The sequence below is a fragment of the Mastigoproctus giganteus genome, chromosome 2 (genome assembly GCF_048544385.1).
Source record: "Mastigoproctus giganteus isolate SK-2022 chromosome 2, ASM4854438v1, whole genome shotgun sequence".
NCBI classification, from domain to species: domain Eukaryota; kingdom Metazoa; phylum Arthropoda; class Arachnida; order Uropygi; family Thelyphonidae; genus Mastigoproctus; species Mastigoproctus giganteus.
Window position 1 is genome coordinate 145,004,857 of NC_143576.1, and position 26,542 is coordinate 145,031,398.

The 26,542-nt window shown below is 38.9% G+C and overlaps 1 protein-coding gene across 1 annotated transcript in view; it reads left to right on the forward strand.

The window, feature by feature from the left end:
• Positions 1 to 25,949, forward strand: part of SecS (Sec synthetase) — an 89,509-nt gene extending 63,560 nt beyond the window's left edge. The window contains exons 8-10 of the mRNA XM_090390061.1: positions 1,386 to 1,571; positions 1,699 to 1,789; positions 25,679 to 25,949. Coding sequence (XP_090246187.1) covers positions 1,386 to 1,571; positions 1,699 to 1,789; positions 25,679 to 25,949 — 548 coding nt within the window. The remainder of the gene's footprint in view (positions 1 to 1,385; positions 1,572 to 1,698; positions 1,790 to 25,678) is intronic.
• Positions 25,950 to 26,542: the final 593 nt, after the last annotated feature.

Sequence of the window (26,542 nt, forward strand, 5' to 3'; positions counted from 1 at the left end):
TGTATTTAATGATTTAATATACAGGCAACCCCTGTATAACACGGTACTTCTACAACACGGTTTGAGAAATGCGGGAAATCTCACATTACATGGTATTTTTGAGCTTTTGTGCATAATACCAGGGAAAACCCTGCTGTTATGTTAGATGTAATTTTCAATGTTTCCATTCCTTTTTTGTGAATCCCTGCTGTTGACTCGCTAGTTGTTATCGCCTTCGTGATATTTTTCTAAAGCACATTTCTGGAGGTCACTACCATAAAACAATTTGCAGTTTCCAGTTTATTGGTCTTTTCTGTTAGAGTAATCATTTATAAATGGGTAGTAAACTCGATCTTCTTGCATTCGCTATACTACCGATAGCTGGAATTCTGTGGGTTTCCACGTTATTATGATGAAATGTGTTTCTCCTTCCATGAAATATTCAATCATATAAAAAACAAATAAATTTTCAGAAACTCATTACTCCGTGTTGCAATTTGTGTGTGTCTGGTTCTTTGTTATTAATTGCTTATCATTTTTACTGTTTTGAATTTTACAACCAAAAAAAAAAAAAAGTCTGTGAACAGAAATATCAATTAGTTAGTATCTTCGTGAACCTATTTGAGACAGGCAGTTAACTTTCGTGAACCTATTTGAAATGCGAAGTTAGTGATATGCAGTGACTCATATCACTAACTTTGCATCTATCATATATTAGAACAATAGCAACCCATGTTTTATTTCTCTTCCTTTTAGGTTTTTTAGCGTTGCAGCCATTTAGACAGTACGTATTAATTAAGCTATGTACGTAAGCATAGATTTATTTTTATTTTGCTAACTGGAAAATATTTTTCCGATTTTCACGTATCATTTAACTTTTAATTGGTAAGGTAATAAAGTTAAATCTGTGCTTTATTGAACTTGTGCTTGTTTGAGACCAAAAAAAATTGTGACTTTGAAGTGTGCAGTTCGTGACTTTTACTTAAAGAGAGCCGAAGGTACACAAAATCTAGATGCTGCAGAAGAGATTGTGTTTAGCAGTGATGAAGAGGAAGAAAATTAAATGAACGTACATTATCTGACATATAAGTATCATAGTTTGTAAGGTAAGACTTTTGTTCACTTATTTAAGTTATTACTACTATAAAAATAAAGTTAAAATATTAAGTTATTACTACTATAAAAATTAAGTTTCCGATAGTTATAAAAAAAAATGGTGTATTTTTGTTAGCTTTGGGAACGTAACCCCCCTTTCTGTACTGGTTCTTAGTTCCGTATAACATGGTTTCGCAATCCATGAGATTTTGCAGGAACCAAACTACCGTGTTATATGAGGGTTAACTGTATATGACAAATAATTCTGTAAAATTCACCTAAGTGCCATCTCATAATTCTGTTTTTAATAGGAAGAGCTTCAGCAGGCCCCTCTCTTGATATTTTCATTACAATGCTAAATCTTGGTGTTCGTGGATACAAGAAATTACTTGCAGAAAGAAAGGAAATGTTCAGTTACTTGAAGAAAGAGATGTCAAAAATTGCAGAGAAGTATGGGGAGAGATTGCTGGAAATTAAGCATAATCCAATATCTGTAGGTAATAATATGTGTAATATATTTTTATTAGTCAGTTATGTGAAAGGAAAAGTAAGAAGAATGTTTGTGTTATTGCTAATTGTTCTGAGCTATGATTAAAACTGTTTAACACATTTTTATTTTTGCAGCACTTTCTCTAAGTAGTTTTCAGGATGCTGACCGAAAAGTCTTAACGCATATTGGGTCAATGTTGTTTACAAGATGGGTTTCTGGAACCAGGTGTGTTAGATTTAGTGTATAATATTTTTTCATAAATTGAAAACTATCACTCACATGATCATATCCAAGTTAGTAATTCACTTTTCTTTCCTTTGAACTTTTTTGAAGAATTCAGTGATGTGGAGTGGAAAGGCATTTCCCATAGTTTGATAGCATTTTTAGCTTCAGGCTAGATGTTATTAGAACATCAGTTGAATGCATATTTCATTGGATGATTTTTACATATACCCCTGCTGTTTTCTATTTGCTGAATGTCCACCATGGATCATATCTCGATTTATTTGGCTGACATTTACCTGATGATAGTAGTAGTAATTTGGTAGATGTCAGTATTCTGTCAGAAATTTGTTCTATCAATTTTTCTAGAATAAATCTCTTGTGTTCTTTTGTGTTTACCACCTTAACCATATACATTATATTGTCAAAGGTAACTAAATATCTGCATGTTTCAAAGAACCTTTTATTGATACAATATTCAATAATGTGCTAGCTGACATTTGACTTAAATTACACACTACATCCTTGTCAGTAGCCATAGAAGAAGAGCATTTTGATCCATGCCTCCTTCAACACAGTAATCATTTTAGCTACTGATTGTGGGTATGTTGGCTTAGCCAAAAGCTAGCATTCCATTTCATCCAAGGGGTATTCAGTGGAGGTTAAAATTGTGATTCTGGGAAGACCAGTAAAGATTTTTCAAAACAGCTCTCTCCATAGCACTGCCACAGTGTAAGAAAGAGCAGAATTGTCCAGAATGTCAATCTGCATGGCATTCGTTGTTCTTCTGGTTTTTATTTGGACTAAACCATGAGAAACAATCCCAAATAGTGACAGGATCTCTGAAATTTTGCAGTTTGCAACTAAACACTACACATTCTGGTAAGTATTTTTCTCTAGGCACCCTCCAGACCCAAACACAACCATCAGATTGGAAAACTATGTACTGTGCTTCATCACTATTATGATAGGTTGTGCATCAGACAAGTAGATGCTGTGCATTGCATGCTGTGTGCAGCTCTTCCTTAAAATATGATGCAGTGCAGCTCCCTGTGAGCCACTCTTGTATTAATATCAGTTTCATTGCTTCCTGAATTGATGGTATTCTGGTTTGATAGTATTTGATGAGGAATCACAGAGTCTAATATCACTCCTCTGGATACTCTCTGTCTCTTTCCATCAATTTTATGGTTTATTTGGGTTGTTATAGACATTCTCTCAGATATGCCAGACAACCTGTACTTGCTACCTGGGATTCTAAAATGCTGATGGAACTGATATTTGGGTGACATTCAAGTCAAGTGGACACAATTTCAGCAATTCCGGACAGTCTGTGACAGCCAAATCCTCTGCTTGCCCCTTCACAATGGTGGGAATGTTAATAATCCTGGATATAACTTCCATGCACAAGCACACTGTGGGTGATCACCCAGGTAACCTATGTAAGCAGGGGTCAAGTTGTGGCTGTTGTTGTTATTTGGTTTTTAGGAGCATTAGCAACTAAGGCCATATTGCTCCGGGGATATGTGGTGGTCATTCCCTGACCTTTCCGCATCCTATGTATTTGGTGGTCATGGGCTCGAACCCCAGTCTAATCAAGAAGCGTGTGCTATGCATTGCTGCTCCTGCCCACTTGGCTACGGAGATGCCTTCAAGGTGTGGTACCCACACCACATGGAGGAATGCTGCCCCTCTGTGTTACCATGCAATACTAGGTGGTAGATGACTCTCATCAACCTGTGCAATACCATGACTTGACTTATTGGAGGCTTGAAGTGGTGGAACCCATGTTTAGTCTCCTGAGCTAAGTTCCGGTCAACCCTCCCCCATCTCTACAGTCATGAAGTAAGACTGATGACGTTTGAGGTCATAATGAATATCATGGCGAGATCCAATCTTCCTTGCATTTCGAGGGTATAGCTCTAAAAAGGTGTTTGCAGGCCGGCCGCTAGTTAGTACACCAAATCAAACCTATTGGTAACTTTTTAGTAGGCTTCTGGATCAGCTAGTGTATAATCTTGCTACCTCTCCTCTGCCAAATAGTGACTAGAGGGAGTCAGAGTAGTGTGTATGTTGGGGGGGGGGCATTGTCGAGGCCATGTTATGTCAAGGATCTGGGTATATTCTTACCATGTGTATGCCATATCCAAAAATTTCATTACTTCATACAGCATGTGTCCCCCCCCTACTTTTTCTTACTATTGAATTCACCATGAATTGTCAAACTAATAGAGTAAGCTTATCTGCAAAAAGATCTAAACCTCCCATATACTTCCTAGTTCATTTCACAAGGTCTCAGTTCTAATTTCAGTGATTTCCATTTACAGTCTGCCAAACCCCATGTACTTTTTCTGACAGAATCTCAGTTATTGGTTGATTCAACTACTGCTCATCTCAGTTGCCCAAATTATTCGCTGTGTGATTCCTTTCGTCTCAAAGGTGGTACTTGTGCATATGTCTGTTCCGATATTCCTTGTCAAAGACTTGATAATTTGGAATCGCCTCTTCTCTATCTTCTCTGGCTTAAAATCTCTCTACCTCATTGTGTCATATTCATTTGTTGTCTCTACCGTTCTCCCACTCCTCTAATCACTTGGAGCTATTTGACTTCCTCCAGTCCAACTTTCCTAACAGTTAGGTAATTTTCCTTGGTGATTGTTATGTTCACAACTCCATCTGGCTTCCATTTTCTAGTCACACCGACCCAGCTGGTCGAGATGCTGAGGCTTTTGCAATTTCTAATGACCTTGCAGAGATTGTTCATTTACCTACAAGAATACAAGGCAATCCTAACCATACAGCCAACGTGCTTGATCTTTTTCTCACAAACAACCTTTCTAAGTACACGGTCGAAGTGGTGGTCCTTTAGGCATGTTAGATCACAACTTTGTGACTGCCTCTTCTCCAATGTAGCCTTTATCTCATGGCTGTTCCCAACCTCTTATTGTTTGGCATTACAAGAACGCAAAATGGGATGAACTGCGAGATTTCTTTTCTTCTTTTCCTTGGTCGGATTACTGTTTCAAAATTTCTGATTTTAAACGTTTGCTCAGATTTTGTCTGTGAAATTATTCTGGTAGAAATGGAATCCTTTATTCCACGCTCCACTTTAAAATCTCGTCCTTTATCTAAACCTTGGTTTTCCAATAAATGTGCTAAGGCTGTTCAAGAGAAGAACATTGCATATCGTAATTGGCTTGTTTCAAATTCTTCAGTTTCATTTTCTGCCTACACTAAAGCTCGCAACAATTGTAAAGCAGTTATTAATCAGTCCAAACTAGATTTTGAACAGGTATATGTGGTCACTCTTTACAAATCACAAATCTACCATCACCCTCAATTGAGGGTGATGGTAGATGCTAGTAGAAAACATGCTCCTTGCCCTAATGGTAGCTGAGCATTCTGGTCTCTTGCCAAAACTATTGGCTGCAACTTTTGCCCATTTCTGCTACCACCTCTGTCAAAACCAGATGGTTCTTTTGTCACTTCAGCCAAGGATAAAGCTGACCTGGTAGCATCCCATTTTTCTTCCAACTCGTGTATTAATGATATTAGTAAAACATCTCCCACCATTCCCAACCTCCTGTAGTCTTCTGTCAAAAGGATGTCAGAAGGATTTTGATGAATTTCGATGCTAAGAAAGCTCCAGGTCCTGTTGGTATTTCTCCATTTGTTCTCAAACCCTGTGCTCCTCAACTTACTCCTGTTCTTTGCCGCCTGTTTTCACTTCATTATTCCAAAGGTGTTTTTCCTTCTGCTTGGAAATTTGCTCATATCCAGCCAGTTCCTAAAAAGGGTGACAAATCCCTTCCATCCCATTATCGTCCCATTGCAATTACTTCTACTCTTTCTAAAGAAATGGAGAAATAAATTAACCACCAACTCTTAAACTACCTAGAAACTTTCTGTCTGATCAATGATCGCCAGTATGAATTCCATCAGTGTTGATCCACTGGTGATATTCTGGCTTATGTTACCCATTTATGGACAAATTCAATGGAAAAGGTCGGTGAAAAACACAAGCAGTTGCTCTTGACATCTCAAAAGCTTTCAATCGTGTTTGGCATAAAGGTCTTCTAAACAAGCTTCCACCTTATGGTTTTCCAACTCTTTTTTGTAATTGGTTATCCAGTTTTCTCTCTGATCGCTCAATTGAGGGTGATGGTAGATGTCTCTCTGTCTTCTAACTTCTCCACTAATGTTGGTGCCCCCCAAGGTTCAGGTTCTTTCCCCCACTCTTTTCCTCTTGTATATTATTAACCTTCTTCCATTGACTGGAAATACTATCCATAATTTTGCCAATGATAGCACATTGCATTCCACTTTCCATTTTCAGAAACCTTGCCCTGTCAATCAGCTTCGACTTCTCGAATATCCACTACCATTTCCTTAAATGCCGATCTCCAGTTAATTCTCCAGTGGGGCAAAGACAACTTAGTTGATTTCAATCCTTCTAAAACTCAGTCTTGTCTTATATCTCGCAAAAAGGATTCTTCTACTCCTATGCTTATCTTTGGTGACACTCCAATTTCTAGTCAAAATGATATATCTCTTTTGGGATTACCCTGACTTCTAATCTCTCTTGGCACAAGCACATTACAAATATTGCTTCCTCTGCATCTAAAAAACTTGGTTTTCTCTTTCTCTCTCAGTGTTACTTTTCTTCTAAACAGCTGTTCACTCTTTACAAATCACAAATCTGCCCTACCATGGAATATTGTTCTCATATCTGGGGCGGTGCCCTCAGAACCTCTCTCAGGCTTCTAGATTCCACTCAGAAGATGGCAGTTAGGTTAATTAATGACTCATCTCTAACAGAGTCTCTCCACTCGCTGTCTTATAGACTTACTGTTTCTGCTGCATGCCTTTTCTACAGATGCTTCCACGGGCACTGTTCTTCTGAATTGTCTTCTATAATTCCCACTCTCTCTTTCAAAACAGTCCGAACACGTGCCGCCACCAGCCAACATTGATTTACTGTCCAACTTCAAACTCACAGAACCAACTTTTCATCTTCCTCGTTTATTCATTCAACTGCCGTTTTCTGGAACAACTTTCCTTCATATGCATTTCCTGAAAATTACAGTGTACAGAAGTTCAAGTCTAATGTCAACAAATATCTTCTTTCATCTTCTCTACCTCCAACCCAAGCACAGTACTAAGTACTATCAGTTCTAATACCTCTCATTTTTGGGGTTTTCATAAAACAAAAAAAAAAAAAAAAAAAAAAAACCTGAACATTTCTTGGCTGTAGTAGCACCATGATGTTTTTGATTGGTGATTAGCAGCTGCCATTGATCTAGTATATGCAGTTTTACTGCAGCAGATTGATTGCTAATATGGCACCCTATGATAACTTCCCATTGAAGGCTCTAAATCATTGCCTCATCTCATCTCCTGTATTTTGTTGATCTGATTACTTACTTCCAACATAAACACAGTTGTTTTTATACCTATTCACGATTTATGGATTGCAAATATGGTTAATTTTTCCTAAATCCCATGAGTGTCTGGATACTTGTGGCAGTATAGTATAACAACATTAATTCTTCATTAGTCCACTAATTGCATGGCAAAAAATTTCAGTATTATAAGTGCCAAACGTTTATTTGCATTGTTTATTCCAGAACACAAGCTTCCACTTGGCCATGCTAATCATACAGGTGTGCTGTTTAGAAATGTTTCCCAACAGTGAAATAGCAAAAATATGCCACTGTGAAAGAACAAAAAAAAAAAAAAAAAAAAAAAAAGAATTGTTAGCAAAATTCCACAGAGATGGCAGGGAAAGAAAAGGTAATCATGGCTTTGAAAAATGTGCAATTTTCAGTTGATACAGATTGACAGTAATCAAAGTGACTTCAATTTATATTCCATTGTGGTAACCTTTCCGAATTAAAAAAAATAATAAAAAAATTATCAAATTGAAAGCAGCTTGCTCTCAGTTCCAGCATGGAAGGTGACTTTACAGAGTAGAGTTAGCTTGGCACTTTATTCTGAATTACCTGAAAGCATGTGAAATTCCTTTAAAAAACTGCCTTGTGTTTTTTGTTGATAATTCCTCTGTCATGGTATGCCTAAAAACTGGAGTAGCAAGAGTATTAAAACAGGAGATTAAGCACTTGGTGGTTGTTGTGGTCCTTATTATCTGATAATTTTTGTGCAGGAATATTTGAAAGTGGATGAATATTTGGTGGGTGTTAACTGCTATTTAGAAGCTAGTGTTAAAAGGAAAGACCACTTGAAACAGTTTGTTATTGAAGTAAAAAAGATTTTGAAGCAAGTGTACATACTAGCTGTTTTTTGGGAAATTTTTAACTAGACTGGTAGAACAGGGGCATCCCCTGACAAGCCTATTTAAAGAAGAGATTAGAAATTGTAAGAAAAGCCATATGAGTAGTTTTCAAGTTAGCAAAACTCAAAAATACAACGAGCAATAACTAATTTAGCAATAACTAATTGTTAACAGGAGAGACTGCTTCTAAAGGGATGGGATACACTTAAATAGAAAGGGTGCAAGAATGTTTGCTGATGCTATCGAGGCAGTGTTAGGTGGGTCAAAAAACTGCTAGATTGGGGGGATACAAGGACTAATAGTTTAACAATAACCACTGGCAGAGGTGAAAGTGATTCTTGCACTGCTTCTATTGGAATGAGCCGCAGCCTGGAAAATAAGGTGCAGGATAGTTCAGAGACTGCTGAGAATCATTGGGGTACAAATAAACACATAGGTTGTCTTAGGGTAGCTAAGAAAAAGAACAGGTGCATGTATACTTGCGTGTACACCAATGCTAGGAGTTAGTAAATAAATTTGATGAATTTGAGGTATTGCTCAAAACATCAAAGGCAGATATTGTGGGGATTTCAGAGATGTGGTGTCACACAGACATAAGGAATGCAGAACTGGAATTTGGGGAGTACAATGTCTACAGAAAGGATAGACAGGGTAGGAAGGGAGGAGAGGTTATGCTATTAGTTAAGAAATACATAAAATCCAAGGAAGTGAAGCCAGTCGACATCGCTGGACAGTGCAGTGTCGAGTCAGTTTGGTGTGACATAAGCATTGGGAGATCAAAATTGAGAGTAGGAGTGTGCTATAGGCCTAATGACTCTGATGAGTATAATAAGAAACTGTACGGGGAAATAGAGTGGGCCAATAAATCAGAGTGTCTTATAATGGGGGATTTTAATTTCCCAGATATTGACTGGAATTTGGGGGCTGGTCACTCCACAAAAGCAAGGCTTTTGTGGATTTATTGGATGATTGTTTTCTACACGTTCGGGAGGCAACTAGAGGGAGTAATACTCTTGATTTGATTATCAGTAGTGATTCTTCATGCATTAAGAATCTGCAGGTAAAGGAACCACTAGGTGGCAGTGATCACAGTGTGCTGAAGTGGGATTTACTCAAAGAGGTAACTACCATTAGGGGTAAAGGGAAGGGTTATTGCTTTCGTAAAGGCGACTACGATGGACTGAGACAGTATTTAAATTCTATACAGTGGGACCAACTGATGATGTTACCAACAGCAAATTCAAAATGGGACGCATTCAAAGAACTTATCTTGGAAGCTACTAGGCTTTATATACCAACTAAGAAATATTGTTCAAGGTTTAGGCCTAAGTGGATGTCAGATGAACTAAAGACATATGGCAGAGAAGAAAAATGCATGGGATACATACAAATTAACACGTGACACAGAAGCCTATGATAGATACAAGTTGATCTGTAACCAAGTTACAAAGGAGGTTAGGCAGGTGAAGGCAGATTACGAGAAATCTTTGGCAAGGGATGCAAAGAAAAACAGCAAAGAGTTCTTTACTTATGGAAACTCTAGAAGGAAGGGGATGAATCAGATTGGTCCACTTGATATCGATGGGTCAACTGTTGATGATCCTGCTCAGGTAGCTAACAAACTGAATGAATATTTTGCATTGACATTCACACATGAGGAGTTATTCAGCGAGGGGAATGCCAGAGGTGTATTCAACTCTGGCAGTAAGCTTGAGAATCTTCTAATAACTGAGAGTAAAGTGGAGGAGAGATTGTTGAAGATAAATACAAGAGAGGCACCTGGGGTGGATGGGATCTATCCAGTTATATTAAAGGAGGCAGCAAAGGAAGTAAGCAAACCCTTAGCCATAATTATGAGAGCTTCCTTGGACTCAGGGGAGTACTTCCCCTGAGTCTGGAGATGTGCAAATGTGACCCCAATTCACAAAGGAGAATCAAAGGGCGACACAAGTAACTATAGGCCTGTGAGTTTAACTTCTGTTCCTGGAAAATTAATGGAGGCACTGGTTAAAGAAGCACTGCAGGATCATCTAGACAAGACTTCAGTCATAGCTCAGACACAGCATGGTTTTGTTAAGGGGAAGTCTTGCCTGACCAATTTGATTGCATACTATGATGCAGTCACAAAAGAATTGGATGCAGGGAATAACTTTGATATTATATACTTGGATCTTAGAAAGGCTTTTGATACTGTTGCACATGGAAGACTGCTGCACAAATTGGAGCAGTGTGGCATTGGAGGCAAATTGCTGCTATGGATAAAGGGGTGGTTGAGGGGGAGAAGACAGAGAGTGGTAATCAATGGACGCTGCTCATCGTGGACTAATGTTATTAGTGGAGTCCCTCAGGGTTCAGTATTGGGTCCATTATTGTTTTCTGTATTTATAAATGATATTGATGATGGTATATCAAGCTTAATGTCCAAGTTTGCAGACGATACGAAGGTTGGCAGGGTTGTCAAGGACACTACTGACACTATGCTACTGCAACAGGATCTGGAAAGGTTGAGCAGATGGGCTGAGAGGTGGCAAATGAAGTTTAACATTGACAAATGTAAAGTACTACACATGGGAAAAAGCAACCCCAGAGCGACGTATCAACTCTGTGGTATTACACTGAAAGTGGTAGAGAATGAAAGGGACCTGGGGGTGATTGTGCAGGCAGATATGAAGTTTTCTGAGTAGTGCAGACGGGCTGCAAGAGTAGCTCATGGTGTATTGTCGATGATATATAGGAATTTTTCTAGCAGGGATAAGGAGGTGATTATTCCCTTGTATAAGGCAATGGTCAGACAACACCTAGAGTACTGTATACAGGTCTGGAGGCCTCATTTGAAGAAGGATGTAGAGATGCTGGAACGAGTACAGAGAAGGGCAACAAGATTAGTGAATGGAACAAAGGGGTGCTCTTACAAAGAAAGGCTTAAGTTTTGCAAATTGCAGTGTCTGGAGGCTAGGCACCGGCGAGGTGATCTGATAGAGGTGTATAAAGCCTTGAATGGTTTGAGCATGTTCAGTGCTGATGGGATTCTTCCTCTTGCTCAGAATAATCACCTGAGAGGGCATAAATTCAAATTGAGAAAAGACAGATGTAGGATAGACGTGAAGAAATTTGCCTTTAGCCAGTGGGTGGTTGGTTGGTGGAATAGACTTCCATCCCTTGTCGTGGAAGTTGATAGCCTAAATAAGTTTAAGGCTCAGCTGGACAGGTATTTCGAACGAACAGAGGGGTGAAGTGGAAGTGGTTATTTTTTATTTATTTTTTTTTTTTGTTTATTTATTTATTTATTTATTTTTTTTTTTGGCTGATGCTGCATTAGCTTGCTTTCTTGCATCAAATGCCTCTACTAATGCTAATGCTACTGAGTAGCACTGACTCATGGCCAAGTGTAGTTTCTGATAGAAAAGAAATTTTGAACAAAAGTCAAATTAGTGAATTCTTCAAGAAAAAATGTGACATTTTGACAATTCCTCATAGCATTAATGAGTGTAAGAGGATATTCACCCAGGTAGGTAATGAAAAAAAAAAAAAAACCTTTACATATTTTCTTTCTGTGAAACATTGGAAATGCTCTTGACAGCCAAATGTGGATATCAGGACCATTGTTATAAATAAAACTGTGACTTGGCATTATGAGTACAGAATCTGCAACAGTGCCTTCTTTGAAGCAGTCATAATCATTTGGTGTCTAACACAATCCAAACAGAAATCCACCAACAGAAGAATCCTGGGTAAGCCAATGTTCAAAAGTATAGCCATTTTTTTGGCTATATCTTAATATAAAATGTGCTGTTATCAGTAAAATTTAATTTCCAGTCCAAAAACTGGATTTTAAAAAATTCCCTGACTTTCCTCCTGTTTACAGTTATCATCTCGCTAGCTTTTAAAAATCCAAAACATGGCATCCTGCTGTAAGCCGCAGTCTACCATTATGACCATTGAAACTTAGCAGACATGGAATCTCAATGAGCTTGGCATTGAGATCTTCCATATTAAAAAGGTCTTTGAAATCTCCTCCCCACCCTCTTCTATGCCCAGTCTGATTTGGTAATGTTGCCCACTGCATATGATGGACTGGTTATCACTGATCTGATTGATGTATGAGTTGTTCATTGCCAGTTGCCACAAACACTATACCATGGGCAAATAATCCACTATTGGTGAGTTGCTTGCCATTTAAAAAATATTATCTTCACCTTTCAGTACACACTGAGTAAGCCAGCTAAATACAGCTTTAAAATATCTGTATTTTGTGACTTGGTTTACACTTGCAATGGAGGTGTAGTGTGAAGGTTAAATGGAAGGCCCATGTTTTGTTTCAAATGCAGTTAGTAATGTTGACCATCATCATTTTCCCCCAATTTTGGGAAATTCTGATAATGTGGTGACAGATAACTGATATTAGCATGCCTTTAATGTGAGAATTATTGGAGAAAAAAACAAACTAACATTGTTTTTTTTGATATCGGCATGCTATGCAGAAGTAAGAAGGAATGTTACTGCAGTTTGTTTCTTTTAGAAGGAAGGAAAAGTGCAGGATTTTCAGTTTCTGAAAATACACCACCATCTCCTGCATTTCAAAGAATTACAAATTTTATTTTCTATTGATGATGCACTATTATAACTCCTTTGATCCCAGCATTAGAGATGACAGGAAGCTAAAAATAGACATATTACATGAGGCATCTTTTTTTGTATAATGATTTCCTGATGATGGGCTCTCTCTCTCTCTCTCTCTCTCTCATAATATTTTTAATTGCAGTTACTTCTTCTGTATCAGCAGAAATAACTGCAAAATGTTGGATTTAATCCCACCAAACGTCAGCTCGGTTTAAGGGCTGCATCTCAATGTATCCCTAGATGTATGCACACAAAAGCTTTGAATGAATTGATCAAACTGAGTGCTGATTGTATTCTTGTTGAGACTACACACATGAGGGGATATAAATTCATCTTAGGAACAGAAGTGACAAACGTTCAGAACATCTCCTCTGTGCCACATCTACGGAGGAATACCAATCACAGTTACCCTCGCAAAACACTTAACTCATCCCATGGTGTCATCAGAGAATGGGATCTCTTTGAAGTGTCTGAAGATTAAATCTGTTCTGAGTTAAAACTCGAAGGAGTGACAGCTGTGAAACGAATATTCTTGTATAGGTGTGGAAACTCGTTCCCTCTAGAAACATCATCCTAACCTTTAACTCACCAGTGTCTCCAAATGAGATCAAAGCTGGCTATATTAGTTGTCTGATGAATCCATATGTCCCAAATCCTTTAAGAATTTTTAAGTGTTAGAAATATGGATACTTCCAAATGGCATGACATGGAGGTCTTTGTGCACTTGATGCACTGCAAAGGACCACAAAACTGCTGCATTAACTGCCAAGGAGAGCACTTTGTTTATTCATTAGCATGTCAGAGGTGGAAATAAAAAAAAAAATTCAAAGATTTAAGGACGAGCTGAATATATATCAGGAGGCAAGAAAAGCAGTGAAACCCATGAATAAGCCTACCCATGCTCAGAAGGCAGCTGGGAGATGTTCCATTGAAAGCAAACAGAGCTAGATGATTTTGTAATAACTAAGAGCAAAGTGGAGGTGAAATTGTTGAAGATGAGAAAGGCACCTGTGGTGGATGAGATCTATCCAGTTATATTAAAGGAAGTAAGCAAACCCTTAGCCATAATTATGAGAGCTTTCTTGGACTCAGGGGAGGTACCCATGGACTGGAGATGTGCAAATGTGACTCCAATTCACAAAGAAGGATCAAAAGGCAACCCAAGTAATTACAGACCTGTTAGTTTAACTTCTGTTCCAGGGAAATTAATGGAGGCACTGGTTAAAACAGCACTACAGGATCATTTAGACAAGACTTCAGTTATAGCTCAGACACAGCATGGGTTTGTTAAGGGGAAGTCTTGTCTGACAAATTTGATTGGATACTATAATGTGGTCACAAAGGAACTGGATGCAAAGAATAATTTTGATATCATATATTTGGATCTTAGAAAGGCTTTTTAAACCGTTGCACATAGAAGACTGCTGCACAAATTAGAGCAGTGTGGCATTGGAGGCAAATTGCTGCTATGGATAAAGGGATGGTTGATTGGGAGAAGACAGAGTGGTAATCAATGGACACTGCTCTTCGTGGACTAATGTTATTAGTGTAGTTCTCCAGGGTTCAGTGTTGGGTCCATTGTTGTTTTCTGTATTTATTAATGATATTGATGATGGTATAAAAGGCTTAATGTCCAAGTTTGCAGACGATACGAAAGTTGGCAGGGTTGTTAAGGACACTAATGACAGTACTCTGCTGCAACAGGATCTAGAAAAGTTGAGCAGATGTGCTGAGAGGTGGAAACTGAAGTTTAACATTGACAAATGTAAAGTACTACATATGGGAAGCAGTAACCCCAGAGTAACATATCAACTGTGTGGTTGATGTGAATGAAAAGGACCTGGGGGTAATTGTGCAGGAAGATATGAAGTTTTCTGACCAGTGCAGATGGTCTGCAAGAGTAGCTCATGGTGTCTTGTGAATGATATACAGGAATTTTTCTAGCAGGGATAAGGAGGTGATTATCCCCTTGTATAAGGCAATGGTCAGGCCACACCTTGAGTACTGTATACAGGTCTGGAGGCCTCATTTTAAGAAGGATGTAGAGCTGTTGGAACAAGTAACCCCTGGCACCACCATGCAGTGACGGGACTAATTGTATGTCTATCATTGCTGCAATTAAAGTACAGAGAAAGGCAACAAGATTAGTGAATTTAACAAAGGGTTGCTCGTATGAAGAAAGGCTTAAATTTTGCAAATTACAGTGTCTGGAGACTAGGCACCTGCGAGTTGATCTGATTGAGGTGTATAAAGCCATGAATGGCTTGAGCATGCTCAATGCTGATGGGATTCTTCCTCATGCTCAGAATAACCGCCTGAGTGGGCATAAATTCAAATTGAGGAATGACAGTTAGCATTATCATTAGTAAAGGCATATGATGCAAGAAAGCAAGCTTATGCAGCATCAGCCAAAAAAAAAAAAAAAAAAAAAAAACCACTCCCATTTCACCCCTCCATTCATTCCAAATACCTGTCCAACTCAGCCTTAAATTTATTTAATCTATCAACTTCCACAACAAAGGATGGAAGTCTGTTCCACCAACCAACTATCTGCTGGCTAAAGGCAAACTTCGCACATCTATCCTACACCTGTCCTTCCTCAATTTGAATTTATGCCCTCTCAGGTGATTATTCTGAGCAAGAGGAAGAATCTCATCAGCATTGAGCATGCTCAAACCATTCAAGGCTTTATACACCTCAACCAGATCAGATCACCTCGCAGGTGCCTAGTCTCCAGACACTGTCATTTGCAAAACTTAGGCCTTTCTTCGTAAGAGCAACCCTTTGTTCCATTCACTAGTCTTGTTGCCCTTCTCTGTACTCATTCCAACAGCTCTACATCCTTCTTAAAATGAGGCCTCCAGACCTGTATACAGTACTCAAGGTGTGGCCTGACCATTGCCATATGCAAGGGGATAATCACCTCCTAATCTCTGCTAGAAAAATTCCTGTATATCACTGACAAGACACCATGAGATACTCTTGCAGACCATCTGCACTGCGCAGAAAACTTCATATCTGTCTGCACAATTATCCCCAGGTCCTTTTCGTTCTGGCGCATTATAGCCTAAGTTGCTTATGCGCCAATAAAACCCAAATCAAATCAAATCAAATCCTTTTCGTTCTGTACCACTGTCAGTGTAGTACCACAGAGTTGATACATTACTCTGGGGTTACTGCTTCCCATATGTAGTACTTCACATTTGCCAATGTTAAACTTCATTTGCCACCTCTCAGCTCATCTGCTCAACTTTAATATATACTGTTGCAGCAGCATACTGTCATTAGTGTCCTTAACAACCCTACCAACCTTTGTATCGTCTGAAAACTTGGACATTAATATTGATATACCATCATCAATATCATTTATAAATACAGAAAACAACAATGGACCCAACACTGAACCCTGAGGGACTCCATTAATAACGTTAGTCCACAATGAGCAGTGTCCATTGATTGCCACTCTCTGTCTTCTCTCACTCAACCATCCCTCTATCCATAGCAGCAATTTGCCTCCAATGCCACACTGCTCCAAATTTTTCAGCAGCCTTCCATGTGCAACAGTATCAAAAGCCTTTCTGAGATCCAAGTATATAATATCAAAGTTATTCTCTGCATCCAGTTCTTTTGTGACCACATCATAGTATCCAATCAAATTGGTCAGGCAAGACTTTCCCTTAACAAAACCATGCTTTGTCCGAGCTATAACTGAAGTCTTGTCTAGATGATCCTGCAGTTCTTCTTTAACCAGTGCTTCCATTAATTTTCCTGGAACAGAAGTTAAACTAACAGGTCTATAATTATTTGTGTCACCCTCTGATCCTCTTTTGTGAATTGGGGTCAGTCCATGGGTACCTCCCCTGAGTCCAAGGAAGCTCTCATAATTATGGCTAAGGGTTTGCTTACTTCCTTTTCTGCCTCCTTTAATATAACTGGATAGATTCCATCCACCCCAGGTGCCTTTCTTGTGTTTATTTTCAACAATTTCTCCTCCACTTTCCTCTCAATTATTACAAAATCATCTAGCTCACTGCCGGAGTTGAATTCACGTCTGGCATTCTCCTCTCTGAATAACTCCTCATGTGTGAATGTGGATGCAAAATACTCATTTAGTTTATTAGCCACCTGAGCAGGATCATCAACAGTTAAACCATCAATATCCAGTGGACCAATCTGATTCCTACCTTTCCTTCTAGAGTTTACATAGATAAAGAACATTTTGCTGTTTTTCTTTGCATCCTTTGCCAAAGATTTCTCATAATCTGCCTTTGCCTGCCTAATCTCCTTTGTGATTTGGCTACAGACCAGCTTATATCTATCATAGTCTTCTGTGTCACATGTTAATTTATATGTATCCCATGCATTTTTCTTCTCTACCATATGTCTCATTAGTTCATCTGACATCCATTTAGGCCTGAACCGTGAACAATATTTCTTAGTTGGTATGTAAAGCCTAGTAGCTTCCAAGATAAGTTCTTTGAATGCTTCCCATTTTGAGTTTTTACTGTTGGTAACATCATCAGTTGGTCCCACTGTATAGAATTTAAATACTGTCTCAGACCATCGTAGTCGCCTTTATGAAAGCAATAACCCTTCGCAGCAGTCTCTGAAATACCGTGCATCTTGTTTTCCAGGCTGCTGCTGATTCCAATAGAAGCAGTGCAAGAATCACTTTCACCTCTGCCAGTGGCTACTGTTAATCTATTAGTCCTTGTTTTCCCCCAAAGCTAGCAGTTTTCCGACCCGTCTAACACTGCCTCGATAGCATCAGCAAATATTCTTGCAGTTGTAGGATAGATGTGCGGAAGTTTGCCTTTAGCCAGTGGGTGGTTGATTTATGGAACAAACTTCGATCTGTTGTTGTTGAAGTTGATAGCTTAAATAGATTCAAGGCAGAACAAGACAAACACTTGGAGTGGTGGATGGGTGAAATGAGGGTTTTTTTTTTTTTTTTTGGCTGATGCTATATAAGCTTGCTTTCTTGCATCAAGTGTCTATGCTAATTCTAAATGACTATTTTACTAAAGGAATCATTCACTCCCATTGCACGCCACCTATTAAGCTCACAAAAACCTGCACAAAAGGATCAATCAATCAGCTGCCACTCCCATATCGCTACCTCCTAATGTTTTACCCGTAACAAAAGAAATTGCTAGGAAAAAGAAAAAAACATCAGAAAGAAGAAATAGATGTTTAGGTGAAGGAGGTACCAGATGAATTAGTCTTGGAACCTCTTTGCAGAGGAAGCAATGGACACAGTACAATGTCCATACTTCCCCAAAAAAAGATAAATCCAAAACTGAGAAAAGCAAGCTTTCAGCACTTTGGAATCTGACTAATGGATCCACCAAGTCAAACTAATGTGTATGGGCTTGGCACACCCAGGGTCCTGAGCTGCATATATTATTATTTTTCTCTTTCTTGATGATTCCCTTCTACTTCTCTCTCTCTCTCTCTCTCTCTCTCTCTCTCTCTCTCTCTCTCTCTCTCTCTCTCTCTGTAACTCAATAATTATTTTTATTTTTGGCTGGTGCAACAAATGCCACAGGCTTCCTTACACCATATGGCTAATAATAATAATAAAAAAAAAAAAGATAATGGCTAAATTCCTGCAGTGGAATTGTGGATTCTGGTGAAATAGTGATGATATTAAGCTCCCCCCCTTCTGTGCAAAAGCATGAGCCAGTTTGCTTTTGCTTGCAGGAGACATATTTAAAGGCGAATGAAAACCCTCCCATTCACAATGCTTCCATAATACATAAGGACAGAATTGAGGATGGGCCTGACCAATGGGGAGTTGCTATCCTTATGAGCAACCAGACCCCATTTAAACCTGTGCCACTTTCCACCAACGTAGAAGCAGTAGCAGTTTGCTTTGTGGTAGGGTATAATGGATGCTGCCCTTCTCCTCCTCCCTTCACTTATTTGGGAGGTTGAGGAGAACCATATGGAAGTGGTCATGTCCATGTAATAACCACCCTCATTAGTGGGAGTGTGCCTTCCTTTTAGGTTACCATGCTGAAAGTTTGATCAGGCTGACTGGAATGTCTTTCAACATCTGACAGAGTTTGACATCATTACAGTCAGGAGCTGATCAGTGATGCAGTCACATACATCACAGAAAATATTGTTCATGTGGCTGCAACTGCCATTTCAAAAACATCCACTTGATTTCTACCTCTTCTTAAACCATGGTGGAATGCAGATTGCACAACAGCAAAAAAAAGGCTCAAAACAAAGCTTGAGGATTATGATATACAGGGTGAGTCATGAAAAAGTAGCCCTCTCAATGAAACTACAATGCAATGCATGCACAAGTGGGTAAATGTATAATACATTACCTGCCGTTAAATAAGATGTTGGAAATGACCTCCTTGGGCCACAAGACACTGCTGAGCCCATGTCAGCATGTTTTGGCAAACTTTCTGCAACACTGTACCATTGATGCCTGTGACAGCAGCATGAATGTTCTCCTGTAATTCCTGAAGAGTGTGCGGGTTCATCTCATAAACTTTTCTCCAAAGATAAAAATCATATATGGACAGGTCTGGGGAATGTGGGGGCCATAAATCTTTGCTGACAGTTCTTCCATCTGGAAAGGCTTCATGAATTCGGACCAGCGTTCTGTGGGATGTATGGCAAGTGGCCCCATCTTGTTGAAATGTGTACCACTCCTGCTCTTCAGGGTTAATTGTGCATAAAAGCTTTCAAATATTGCAAGGTACACGTCGGTGTTAACAAGTGTCTCAAAGAAGATGGGCCTATGATCTGCCGTGCTGATATGGCAAACCATACTCCAATTTTTTCGGCCATGAAGCGGTTCTTCGTGGAGTTGGTGTGGATTTTCACTTGCCCAGTACCGTGTGTTTTGAAAATTGACGTGTCCAGATAAATGAAACCAGGCTTCATCTGAAATAAAATATTGAGTTGGATCGAGCATCCCATCAATGACGCTGTTGAGGAGCCACCTGCAATAATTTACAAGTTTCACTTTATCTGTCTCTCTTAATTCTTGCACGCACATTACATGAAACTGCTTCAGATTTAGAGAGTGCAGTACACGTACACAGGTTGTCTAACTTACGCTGACTTGCTGGGCTAATTTCCGGGTATTCTTCCTGGGGCTTAATTTCATCCTCTCATGAATATCGTGCACTACAATTGGCATATCCAGATTGACATGGTTTCTAGAGACTGAATGCATTCTAAGTCAAAATCGATATGGATTTCGAAGAACTAGATCAACACTTGACCTTATGGTCAAAGCTGAAGGAAACATCCGAAATGCATTTCTCAGGAACGAACACGTAGTGATGATATGTCTTGACATCGAAAAAGCTTTTGATACAACCTGGGGGTATGGAATTCTTCACGATCTCTATGAATCCGGTCTTCATGGTCATCTTCCAAAATTTATCCAGAACTTTTTGAGCAATAGGACCTTTCAGGTACGATTTCACTCTGCTCTCTCGCAAACATTTGTGCAAGAAGAGGGGGTCCCTCAGGGTTCTGTGCTTAGTGCCACGCTCTTCTCTCTCAGGATTAATTCCATTACCAAATGTATTCCCGACACAGTTGAAACTTATCTGTATGCCGACGATCTGGCAATCTCAAGCCACTCACAAAACATGCATTTCATTGAAAGGCAGCTTCAAGGTACAATTAACAAGCTTGTTCAGTGGACCAAAAATAATGGATACAGACTTTCAAAACAAAAAACAACAGCAATTCATTTTTGCTGTAAACGGAATTTACATCCAGATCCCGATTTACATCTTGATTCTCATCCAATTTCTTTTCAACAGAGTATTAGCTTTCTTGGACTAATTCTGGATAAAAAACTTAGTTTCTTAGAGCATATTAAGCATATTTGTACAACCTGTCTAAAGAAGCTGAATCTCCTCAGGGCAATTTCCGCTATGTCATGGGGTGCAGATGGGTACATGCTGCTGCACTTATACCGGTCGATCATAAGATCCAAACTAGACAATGGGTCACCTGCATATGCCTCAGCTAGAGAAAGCGTATTAAAATGGCTCGACCCAGTACATCACAATGCTCTCCGAATTGCACTGGGAGCTTTTCGTACATCGCCAGTTCAGAGTCTCTATACGGAAGCACACGATCCACCCCTATTTCTTCGTCGTCGGCAAGCTCTGTTATTAAGTTATGCAGCAAAAATCAGAAGTTTCCCACATCATCCTATAAAGCAGTATTTATTCACCCCAAAATGGCATAATTTGTACCAAAATAAACCTTTGCAGAATAAACCATGTGGCATTAGATTACAAAGCATAACTACGTGCTGGGAACTAAATATGAATGACATAATTCTAGATATTAGCACGGCTATGCCACCATGGCAGATACCCTTGGCCAATGTTGACCAACATTTCCAACAATGGGGAAAGAATGCACTTCCAAATTTCAGTATTCAGCAGATCCATGCAACTCACTCTTTTCAGTTCTCTAGTTTTACCCAAATTTACACTGATGGTTCCAAGACAGATAGTAAAGTTGGAGCAGCTGCAGTTCTACCAAACATTACAATATCCCAGCAGCTCCCTTTGGAGTACAGTATTTACACTGCAGAACTGTATGCTATCCTGATGTAAAACAGTCATTATATCCTCAAACTGCTATCTACACCGATTCCTTAAGCGCTGTATCTGCTCTTCAGTGTAAATTTCCTTCCAGTCATCCGTTTCTATAACAAATTCAAACCAAGTTAGTGCAGCTTCTTGCAAACAGGCAAAAATTAATTTTCTGTTGGATACCTGGGCACTCTGGAATCAGAGGAAACGAACAAGTGGATCTTGCAGCCAAGAACGCCAGTTACATAAAATCAGACATGCAGATACCTTACACAGATTTAAGATGCATCGTACATAGCAATGTTAGAAAAAAATGGCTATCCATTTGGCAGGGAGGAGAAAAAATCAATAAGCTTTTTCAGATTAAAAACGATCACAAGAAGTGGCTATCAAGCCTAAGAGGCAATAGAAAGGAAGAAGTAGTACTTGCCAGAATTCGAATAGGACATACTCACCTAACTCATAGTTATTTACTCACTCAGGATGACCCTCCACTATGCAGCAACTGTCGAACTCAACTCACAGTAAACCACTTGATCATTGAATGTCCATTATGTCTGAGAGAACGAAAAACAGCTTTCTCTTCACATCTATATTCTTCTAATAAACTTACCTTACAACAGATTCTCAGAGACCGACAAGATATTAATGATGTTTTTACCTTCCTCAAAATGATAAACAAATATCACCTGATCTGAATCCTTTTATATAATATAACAATCATGTATCAAATAAGATTGAAATAGGTGCATTATGGCCTTAGTAGCCCTTGCACCAATAAATCCAACAAACAACAACAATTGGCGTACGAATAGATGGTGCTCTGTTGTTTTTCGCATTGAGGACACTTCCTGTTTCACACCACTTCTTCATCAGTTGCTGAAGAAGTGGCGGTATCCCAGCAGTGGGGAAACTGTTCCGCAAACATTCTTCTTGTTTCCTCAAATATACCTGTAAGCACATATGCCTCAACAATTGCACTTCTTTCTGGAACTGAATAAGGCATGATGCAGAAAACCCTTACACACACACACACACACACACACACACACACACACACACACACACACACACACACACACACACACACACACACACACACACAATTATATACAAGACAAACGATTACGTCTGGCAAAACACTGTCTCCGAGACTGACCTTGAGGGGTGATGCATGCTACTAGTCTATGAGGGGAAGATTTGTTTGTGCAGGTGGCTAGTCGTGTGTTGATTGGCTGCTGGTTCTTCCAAGCATGGAATGGTGGACTTCTTTTTTGTGACTCAACGGTGGGCTACTTTTTCATGACTCACCCTGTACTACCACGGCCTATCTGATAGCCTTTAAACATGCATGAACCAAAGCATGTTACATTCGCATCAGTGTCGAAAGGAACTGTGGATCATTTCACATCATTTATTACCCAGTCCACCAGCATTAGGGTGGTCTGGGATAAAATTCATAAAATGAAGGGTGAATATACATCTTACTTTTTATTGATCCTAGAGTATAATGGATGCACTCTTGCAGAGCCAACTGCAATAGCTAATGCACTTTAGGAAACATTCTCTACCTGTGCAATATGATCCTATTCCCCAAAGCTCCTGAATCATAAAACGCAGTGTGAACTTCAACATTTATATACATAAACTGTGTATGGTGATGTTAATATACATTAACATCACTATAGTTAGGCGAATTATGGCCTTGCTGCCCTTGTGCCGTAAAGCCCATAAACAAACAACAACTGAAACATAAAAATGAAAGACAAGACAATTTTACATCAAAGGGCCTTTACCCCTACAATGGGCTGTTCACTATACATGTGCTAAAATTAGCTCTGACCTTTTCTAAGGCAAGTACTGTTGGACCAGATGGCATCATTCATTATGAAATGGTTAAGCACCTTTCTCAAAAATCTGTAGATCACCTGCTCTTTTTGTATACCAAAATTTATTGAAAAGCAGTTTCTGGATGCCTGGTGCAAGGCACCCTTACTTGCTTTTGCTAAGCAAGGTAAGGATCCTAAAATTCCATTCAATTATTGACGTATTGCTCTGACCAGCTGTGTTTGAAAAATTCTGGAGAGATTGGTTAATATGCTTGTCTTGTATGAGTTTTAGAATTGAATCACCTTCTCTCCAGCATGCGTTGTATCTTCCGAAAAACAGGTTCACTCTGGACCATTTAATTTGACTGCAAACATCCATCCGGGATGCTTTCCTAAGATAAGAACATCTGATGTCTGCATTCTTTGACATGGGGAAAGCATATAGCACAACTTGGAGATTTGGCATCTTAAAAGATTTGCATGGCCTTGGTCTTAGAGAGCATTTCCTCATTTTATCAAAAATTTTTTAGCCAATCCGTCTTTCGAAGTTTGTGTAGGATCCTTGTGCTCTCATCCCTTTTGCCAAGAGGAGGTTATGCTGCAAGGATCAATATTAAGTGTTGCGCTTTTTGCCATCAAAGTAAATGCTATTACAGAACAACTTGCCTGCAGCTGTATTCAGCACACTGAGCTGAACATTCTGGCTTCTTGCCAGCGTACACAGATAGCTTGAAGTTAGAATCATGTGTAGGATCTGCTGCTGTCTTTCCAGACACTACTATATTCCAGCAGATTTTCCCTGAATGCAGCATATACGTTTAAGAGCTGTACGCCATAGAGTTAGCCTTGAATCACATCAGGACCTGCCAATGGTTTTTTATATATTTTGATTCTCTGAGTGTATTGAAGGCTTTATTAACTTTGAGATACAATTCTCATCCAGTTCTGTCTTGGGTTCAGCAGAAGATTTCTTTCTATGAACATAATTTTGATATCCATTTTTACTGGATTTCTAGACACACTAGGATTAGGGGAAATGATTTGGCTGGTACTGCAGTGAAATTTGCAATTCTTAGTAATCATCATGGCCTGTCAGTCCCCTATACAGACTACAGGCAAAATAATAAACAACAAGCTACACTCTAATTGGCAGAATTTATGGAACGGACAGACTTCAAATAAATTGCAATAGATAAAGCCTGTAATTAAATCATGGCAGTCTAGTCTGTGCAGGAATCATAAAGAGGAAGTTGTTCTTGCTTTGCTCTGCATAGGACACAGTCATTTGGCACATTGCTTTTTGCTGAGGTGACCCTCCTATGTGTGGGTCCTGTGACACCATTTTATCCATTAGACATTTTAATTGACTGTACAGCTTTTAACGATATACTTTTTATTGCTTTTAATGCTCTCACTGAGCCTTATACACTCAGTCAGATTTTATCCGACAATGATGTGTCAGCTGTTCTTAACTCCTTACAGCATATTGATTTTTATACATGTATATAAAATACCATCTGTATTTTTTACATATATCACCATCTACTCTTTAACTTCTTTAAAGGTTACCATAATTTATTTTTAACATATTACAACCTTGTCTTGACACATAATAACCCTTGTTGCTAATGCACCAAAAAAATCTAAAATCTAACCTAACATAATCTAGCCAATGGTAAGTGTCATATGTCTCATCTCCTAATGGCAGTGACACAGCACAATGGACCAGCTAACTATCCAGTACAATGTAGGAATAGCAAGACCAATATCCACGTGGACTAGACACTGGACACTAGTTTGCATAGGCTATGGCATTCAACAGCCTTCATGAATACTCATACTGACTGTGAGACACGAAAAACTGCACCTTGTATGGGCACATTAGCACTAGAACTGGACTACGGACTTTTGGAAGTCTGTCGCTTGGTCTGATGAATCTTGTTTCCGACTGTGTCATGCCTGGGTCCTCTGATTACTGTTTAGCAGATCAATGTCAACGTCTGCCTTTCTGTGTATACCTGAGTATGCTTCATGTTGACATTGTGTCAAGACAACTCCAGTATGTATGAACAAGACAACACACAATGTCCAAGGCCTGGCAGGTTGCTAACTGTGGTTTCAGGAGAATGACAAATTCTCCATCCTCCCATGGCTGCCCAACTCACTGATCTCAATGCAATTGAGCATGTTTAAGATCTACTGGAAAAAGACATTCAATGCTGTGACCATCCACCTGAGAAAGTGCAGGAATTATTGGACATTGTGCAATGCATGGGTAGCACTACCACATGACACCCTGCAGCACCTTGTGGGGTCCATGCCAAGATGTGTACAGGCTGTAATATGAGTAAAGGGTGGCCCACCCAGTATTAACTAAGTGTTGCTAATGCAAAGCCAACTCGTATAAATTAGTTAGGAAAATATAATTAAAGATGTTCATTTTCCTCATATACCATTAAAGAAATTTGAAGTTTTATTTAGTTTTTTGGATATCTATCTTGTAGGAGTTTAATTTTTTTTAATTTTGAAAAATATATTTTCCATTTCATTACTTTAGGGTTGTAGTTGCAGGCGATAAGAAGTGTATAAGTAATTATAGTTTTCAGAATTGGGGAATGCATCACACTTTTTATCCATGTGCCTATCTCACAGCTGCTGCAGCTGTTGGAATAACCAAAGATGATGTAGATACGTTTATTAGAAGACTAGATAAAGTGCTTGGTAGAGTAAAAGCAGGAGGACTACAAAAGAATTCTGACACAGATAATGGAATTAGTAATGAGAATCATGAATACTCTGCACATCCAATAGATGGTGATATTAAATAAAAATTTATGGTATGTTTTTCCTTATCTGCTCTAATATAGTATTTGATTTTAAATGAAAATTATTGCTGAAATTATTTTAAATTACCTGCCTTTTTCAGAATAACAGTTATTCACATCATCAAAACACTATATATGTATAAAATAAAGACTAAATGTTGTTTCATCATGCCCTGTCACCTGCTGAAAAATTGTTTTCTGCCAGTTCTAAGAATCTGTCTCAAATGTGAATCACTGATTAAAAATGAGTGCACATTCTCTATTATAAATAATTGTAATAGAGAATGTGCACTCATTTTTAATCAGTGGTTCACATTTGAGACAGATTCTTGTAACTTGCTGGACCACACTTTAATGTATTTAAATTAATCTAACTTTATTATCTGTGGTGACTTCAATGTAAAGTCTCTGTTTAGTTTGTCCATTGATATACGAGGACAACTTTTGGACATTTAGTTATTTTGAATCAACCTAATCAATCTGATACTTTTTCCGATTCCCTGGGCAGCTCAAACACTGATGTCTCTCTGGCTGCCCTTAATATGGCTCGTTTTGTTAGATATTTGGAATGTATTTATGGACTGGTATGGCATAAC